This window comes from Halyomorpha halys, unplaced genomic scaffold, assembly GCF_000696795.3.
Source record: "Halyomorpha halys isolate HHAL.00 unplaced genomic scaffold, Hhal_1.1 Scaffold2048.1, whole genome shotgun sequence".
Classification (NCBI taxonomy): domain Eukaryota; kingdom Metazoa; phylum Arthropoda; class Insecta; order Hemiptera; family Pentatomidae; genus Halyomorpha; species Halyomorpha halys.
Genome location: NW_027113440.1, coordinates 9,464 through 17,298, shown reverse-complemented (window position 1 = coordinate 17,298; position 7,835 = coordinate 9,464). Strand labels below are relative to the sequence as shown.

The following is a 7,835-nucleotide window of genomic DNA, read 5'->3' as shown; positions in this document are numbered from 1 at the left end:
CCGAGAATACTACCTTGAGGAACACCAGCGGATAAATAGCCAGTTAAAAAAAAAAGAAAGTTTGCTTTCAATTGACAATTCTAACCGCAGCCCAAACCGTTGTATGTCTCATTATTCTAAGCGTATTTTGTTTTCAATTCATTTAATATGCTGTTGTGCTTATCAAGATTATAATCACTCAAATAATTTACTCAAGCTAACAACCAATAATTGCCATTGGAATTAGGATATTCTGTAAATAAGCCGATGGACTTCTCAGTACAAATAATGTACTTAGAACTGATTTTTTTACGGACTCGCTCTGTAGTATGATATTAACCAAATTTCAGACTTTACAGGGTCACCGAAATTCGACATGTGACCTAAAACTTAACGATATTTACCAAACGATAAAATGCCAAAAGAACGTTAGAGTGATATTTGCATATCATCAGATACTCTCAGGAAGTTCACTAGGAAGAAAGCATTTAGGCCGCCGGTGATATGCCGGATCGCTTAAAGTGAAGGGCAGGTATCGATTCTATGTCAGTCAACAACAAAGGGGGCATTAAAATCATTAATACACAATAATAGTTCAATATCACACTTCTAAACAGAACAAGTTTTAATGATTTTGTTTGTATCTATTTTTATATTATAACAGTAAGCTATTTTTCTATTATTAAAAACCAAAAATATTTACATATATTTTCAATGAACTTTAAATAATAAATTAGATTTATTACTTTTACTAAAATGAATTGACAAAAATGCTCACCAGCACCGAAGTTTTGGGCTCCTGGGTCATCAATTGGAGTTCCTGATCCTTCTGATCCACCAGCTTCACTATCTGCACCTCCGGTCGCGCTAAAAAAAAATAGTACATATATATAAATAATAAAATAAAATAAGAATAATAATAACACAAACTTTAAAGATCCACTTTTACTCTCACTTTTTTATTTGAAAAAAAAAAAAGTCCAATGGCCCTTAGGTTATTTTCAAGGAGACAACCTTAATCATTAATGTCATAATTCTTTAAATTGTCTCTTTTGCAGGCTAATTTGTCATGTCTTGTATAAACCACATAATTTCAATGAGGTTAATTAAAGTTAATAGAATAGTTCTATTGAAATTATGTGGTTTAGATAAGAAATGGAAAATAAGCCAGCAAAAAAGCAATTTAATGAATTATGACATCAATGATTAAGATTGTCTCCTTGGAAATGGTCTAAGGGCCGAAACGTAAGAATTTTTTAAAAATAAAATGTTGAGAGTAAAAGTGGATCATTAAAGTCTGTGATAATAATAATACAATAAATTGATTGAATCAGTAATCTAATAAATAATGACATAAATTAACAAAAAATATGTTTTTGTGGTTGCTAAAATTCGTTATTAGGAAAACAAAACTATTGGCCAACTATGTATTAACTTCAATAAGTACCGAGAAAAGAGAAAAACACATTAAGTAGCTACATATAAAATGATGAACTATATTTAAGTAATAAAGAACTAACGTTTATTTTTTTGTCGTTTGTGTTCAATGGCGTGAATACTATTTCTTATTACTTTTTTATTTTATAAATATTTTTTCTATTCTTTAATGTTATATTTGTAACAGTAAACCTTTTATTTTTAAAACTGAAATACTAATTATGTTATTTGATCATCGCCTAACGGTTTTTGAAATATTCGGGTTCAATACTAGGCTATTGACGGTTGGACGTGAAATATAGATATTCCTCTAAGATATGGCTAATTGTCAAATTGTTGTTACAATATTGACATTTGGGAGTCGTTTGTTTTGAGATAAGATAGAAGTGAGCGAGCCGAGGTGACCTATTCTAAGCCAAGTACAAGTACGACCTACGAGTCTACATTTACAGTTGAAGGTTCTCAAGAGCTTGACGTCCTTATTAAAATTTTTAATTGCACCAGGATTTCCATCTATCTATTATTTTATTTTCGAGAGATTTGCTAATTTCTGATGGAGTTCAAATTGATCCATCCCACCCCGGGTTGCCTTGCAGCTCGATCGACCAGTTCGGCTACGTGACTTGGAACCCATATAAATCTAACAGACATACCCAGGTTTTTAAAATGTTCAGGTAGGAATGGATAGAGAAAATAATCAGGTGTTCCGGATACATACCGTCAATATATTTTTTTATTTGTGAAAGACACAAATATTGTACAAATTCATTACAGCTATTCAACAAAACCTGAGTCTAGTGTTCCATTACAAAAACAATAAACAAAAGACAAAACAAGTGCTTCGTAACAAAACAATAAACAAAAAATAAAACAAACTGGATGACACAAAACTATTAGCATAATATTCATAACTCCATTATATATTTTTTTTATTTTCAAAAACTTTATATATTGACTACCACACCATTGTGGGTGATAGGTAATAGTAATGAATGATCACATTTATACTAAAAAAAAAAAAAATCTATCTTAAAATATATCAAAACAGAAGGATAAAGAATATGAACATAATCAAACTATGGGCATGAAAAAATAAATAAATAAAATAAAATAATCTCTAGTCACATTTACTCTCTTATATACAATATTTACACAATCGGATCCCTGAGCCCACTCTATCCCCCACGTCTGAGGGGTAGAGCAGAGTCATAAGATCTCAGCGCATCCCTCTTGCCGCATCACTGGTAATGAGCAAGTGGAGGTTGAGCAAGTGCGCTAATGCCGCAAACCACCATTATATTAAACTTAAAAAAATGAGAATTATTTTTAATGAACGTAAACGTAATATATTTACAGATATTAATTGACTTTGAAAACTATTTACATACTGCTATTTATATGCACTTACAAAATCAAACATTAAATACTGTTACAATGTAAATTAAGTATGTTCAATTTCGCTTCATTATATATTTTCGATGTTTTGTTGGTCGCAAGATACGGATATAAGTGGCTTTAAGATATATTGTCTATTTTCTTTAAAAGTTGGACAATGTAGGATGTGGTACAAACCATTAGTGAAATAGCTTTTGCAGAATGGACATAGTTCGTTTGCGTTGAAAGTAAAGGTTTTGCTTCCATGGTATAGTTTGATGTGATACGGGTTTCCTACTCTTAGTTTTAAATTTAGCCTATATGTTAGATATGCTTCAGGTTTGAGTAGGTGTAAACTGCAAAGTTAACGTTTGAGTTCAATGTTCTATTGATGTCAGTTGAGAAGTTGTGATTCAGGATCTTTTCAAGAATATCTCCTTTATATCTCCATATACCGTCTCAAATATCACGAAATAATATTATTTATTTTAACATTTACAAACTATGCCTACTTATTATAAGAATAATAAGAAATAAGAAAGTAGGTAGAAACTGCAATGATCGGTATATGGCGTTAATGTTTGTGTTCAATGTTCTATTGATATCAGTTCAGAAGTTGTGTTTCAGGATCTTTTCAAGAATGTCGCCTTTATGTTTCAATATTCCGTTTTCGTATGAGGTATTGAACTCATTTCTACATCAATATTGGTGCGGGCTGCCATATTAACTTGTGAGCAGCCTTAGTCTGTTAAAACATAGTTTTGGAACTTAGAGGACTTCTACCTGTCTCTAATCGAACTATATAGTTAGGGGTGCTCTTGGGCCATCCACTTCAGAAATTTCGATAACATCGACATATCTAAGGCTCCAAACTTGGGATGCATATAGGAGAACTGAGGAGACCATTGAGTCATATAATGCCATCTTTCCCAAGAGTCACTCTTTCCTCTTCTCAAGCAATAGATGATTTTTGTATGAAATGTACCGAAGCCTATTTTGATTTACATTTGGATGCATAAGGTACACCTAAAAATGTATATATTTTTCTATACTCCAATTTTGTATCGTACCAATAAAGGGGTTTGAGCTGTTTAAACTTAACTTAAACTTTAATTTAACTTTATGGAACAGAAGAACTTTTGACTTTTCCACGTTTAAAGTTAGAGAGTTATTTGTGCCGTATTACTGCATTATTGTGCACTATACCAGTTACTATTTAGAAGAATAATTTTGCCATAATATCAATTAAGGATATCCCACGGTAATTATCTGTATCTATTCTATCACCTTTCTCAAATGACAAATGAAGTTTTGATTAATACAGATAAAACCAAAATATTCCCCATATTTAATTTTTTAGAAACAATTATAGTAATTTATATTATTAATAAATGGAAAGCTTATCTAACCTCGTTGGAATCGAGTAAACTCGCTAAGTAACCACCATTAAAAAGATGAAAATTGAAGTAGGAAATTGCTTTTCTTGAGTCACTACACTAACCTCTACTAAGTCAGACGGAATAATGAAGAGCTGGTAGAAATCCAAGTTGAAAAAACAATGGACGCTTTTTATAATGAAGAATCTTACTCGAGAGATTTTTTCATAATTACTCAACCTACTGGCTAATACCATTCCTAGAATATTCGTCACTTATCATCTTTTTTTTTTTTTTAATTTTGAATTAACTAAAACATTTCTCGATCGTAAATTATAGATGGTAAATTATTCATGATTTGAATAGAATTAAAATAAATAAATATTGGAACGCATAAGTACTGCATATTATATGGAAAATTTTGTTATAGTGTTCGATTTTATAAAATTTAGGTTCAAAAGAGTAAAATATGCGATATAACCCAGAAAGAGCAAAACATGAAATTCTGTCTAATATTAAACTTCAATACATTGTCCCATAGATCGTCAATCTGATAAATAATAAATTTAAAACGTGTTACAAAACAGATTAAAATGAGTAATAACATGTAGTTCCGGTTTCTAATAAACCGGCATGACTTTTTAAAATCCCGTTTATTTTTTATTTTAATTTTATATTTTTACATAATACAGATTAAAATTAGTATATATAATTCCAAATTAGATTCATACGGAAACTTCGGTAAATCCTTCCCGACTAGACCCGCCCCACTAAGTCATCCAGGGAGCGCTTTTAAAACGGAAAGAGGAAACTTTAAGGTTGTTAAATATTTTAAAAGTGCCTGAAATTCAAAGACAGCGCGAAACCCTTCACTCTCGCCCTCCATGTTAGCCTTACTTATCTGACTTTTCAAACAAACAATTATAGAGAGTAGGTTGGTCAATGTACGTCATGTCACAATTTCACAAGAGGAGATCATAATAAAAAAAGTACAATGCTTCCCGGCCGAACCCGCCCCACCAAGAACCCCGCGAGCGACGGTCCTACTTCAACTTTGTAATATTTGCTTTAAACCGGAAGAGGAGTCTTCAAGATAGTGTAATCTAGCAATATTTCCCTATCTTAAAGTCTTTTCATCCCGTTATAAGCAAATATTTCAAAAGTATCGCCGCTCCCTAGGGGTGATCAGAGGGAGAGGGGGTGGATACAGGAATAATTTAATTTTTGTATGAATAATTTAACTGAATATTAATTTTTTTTTCTATTTATTGTTTATTACTTCATAATTTATGATTTTTTTCATCAATCACAGACACATTACTAAATGAAACAATGATAAAAGCGCCAAAAAATTGCAATGCAATTTCGTACAAATAATCCTCAAAATATAATTCCTGCAGTGAACCAAAATCGTGCAATATAAAAAACAGAAGTACAAAAAGAAGGTCCTTTTTATGGTTTGAATTTTCGCTGAATTCGGAGGATGCAACAAAAGATTCAAATGCAAGATAATACGAACTCTCATCCATAACGAGTTCTTGTAGTTGAATCTTAGACTAATTAATTTAAATTATTTTCCAGCTCAGTAGTACCAGAGTAGCTCGGTGTTTAACGGCCTAAAAAATAACGATTATGTTGAATAAAAAAAAAAAATGGATGAACATGAAATTAATTTACAACGTATCATCCAAAAGAAATAAAAACATAAAAATTGTATTGTAACTATAGACAAGAGCAATATTATCTACTTGCTAACATTATATCATGGGACACGGGTAAAATAAATGCTAATGCCGCATTTTCAAACCTGCCATGAATGTAAAGAGGACTACACAACACACCTTTCAGATTGATAAATCGTGCGACACTGCTGAAGCACGGAACAATCTACATGATGGAAGTTCAAAATGACATCAATCAACTGCCACCTTGGAGTTCTAGCGAGCTATAACACCATTCTCAGGACGGGGCTAGGCAGTTTTTTGAGTAAAACTATGGCGCGATAGTGCAAATTCGGCGGGATCAGACGGAAAGTGTGACACTTCCCATTCTCAAAAAATAAGTCCTATAAAACTAAAATTCTTAATTATGATCATCTTATGATGCACATGCGAAATAGGGCTGGATTTTAAAAAATCGCACTATAAGTGGTTTATGAAAAAAGAAGAAACATTTTCCGAATAAATCTAAAACAACACATCTCTTGGAACATTACAAGAAGAACATAAAATTCTTTATGATACAAAACTAAAATTACCTAAACCAGACCAGTAAATAAACATTCTGAGCAGGTTATCATGGAAACGAATTATCTTTACCTTATCAAATAAAAGAACAAGATATTACTCACTTACAGAATATTACTAAAGTTGAAATTATTGATGGTGATCCATCTTCACTTTATTAGTGCAATAAGGCAGGGATCTGAAAAAACTGGACTGTGAGTGCTCTAAAAAATATATATTTCTAAAACTTAAAACAAAAAATTTGTTTAATTTTTCTTTATTGCTTTTGTTTCTATTCATAATTAATCAACATGTAGTAAGCTGATACTATAATTTCTTCATTTACCTCTTTAAATAAATACATACGTTTAATCACGAGTACACTGGTTATTATTTAATATTTTTAAGTTTAGTTATTAAAATTAATTTCCAATGTGCAGCAAGTGAGATGGGGAAAAATACTGGTACACAAAGATTGGGAGTCTTAAAATAATAATGTATCCTTTTAAATGAATAAATATATATATTTTATAAGGATTTCTGGATGAAAAATTCAAGTTTAAATTGAACAATTAGTTTAGTTGAATCTACAACCTACAATCGGATAAGGCACTAGCACCAGCGCGGTCTTCTCTCCTTATTTAGAAATTTCTATAATTTAATTTTACTTACAATTTCTCCTCCATTTTTTAATAAAAACTGAGGAAGAACTAGATGAGCCAGTGGACAGTTCACGAAAATGCAGCTTGGTCAGCATCAGCAAAAAAGCTGATAATTTACTAATCTATCTGCAGTATATTAGAGAACTGACCAGGGCTAAAAGGAGAACCATGCGATATTAGTCTAATAGACAACCATCAGAGAAACAGGCATTTAAAGAACTAAATAGCAGGGAGGTGTCATAACCCTACTCTAAGCAAAAATGACATTAGGGGATGAAGATAAGGCCTCGTGAAGGCAACTTTAAGCTGAAGTTAATAGGGATTTCGAACATTAATGTAATTATCTTTAAAGTCGTCCATTTAATCGCAAACGTTAACAATAAAATGTGGGCACGCTTTGAGTAACTCAACATTTTTTTTTTTAAATCCCCATGCCAAGCCATTTCTAGTTTAGGGGTTACGGCAACAACTATCAATTAGCCACGTCGACTTAAGGAATAAACTTACCTTGAACTCTCTTGGTTGTCTCTCGATAGACAATGGAAGTATAAACTTCCATAACTTATATAAATAAGCATACGAGCAGATGCTCAAACCATCGCGAGAAGTCAGCACCTTTAAAAAAATAGGATGGTCTCTATTGGATGAGGAAAATTTCAAAGCTCTTAACCAACCATCGTTCTTCAGCATTAATACCACATTATGACTTCAGAAACACTGAACACGACATGTTTGTAAATCACATATTAGACGAATCGTTACAACTGTCACACTACTATTGT

At 31.7% G+C, this 7,835-nt stretch overlaps 1 protein-coding gene across 1 annotated transcript in view; it reads right to left on the bottom strand.

Moving 5' to 3' along the window:
- Sap47 (Synapse-associated protein 47kD) overlaps positions 1-7,612 on the bottom strand; it is a 76,399-nt gene extending 68,787 nt beyond the window's left edge. The window contains exons 1-3 of the mRNA XM_067050942.1: positions 7,561-7,612; positions 6,517-6,559; positions 758-846 (exon numbers count right to left, since the gene is read on the bottom strand). Of these exons, the coding sequence (XP_066907043.1) occupies positions 758-846; positions 6,517-6,559; positions 7,561-7,612 (184 nt within the window). The remainder of the gene's footprint in view (positions 1-757; positions 847-6,516; positions 6,560-7,560) is intronic.
- Between the last annotated feature and the right edge of the window lie 223 nt (positions 7,613-7,835).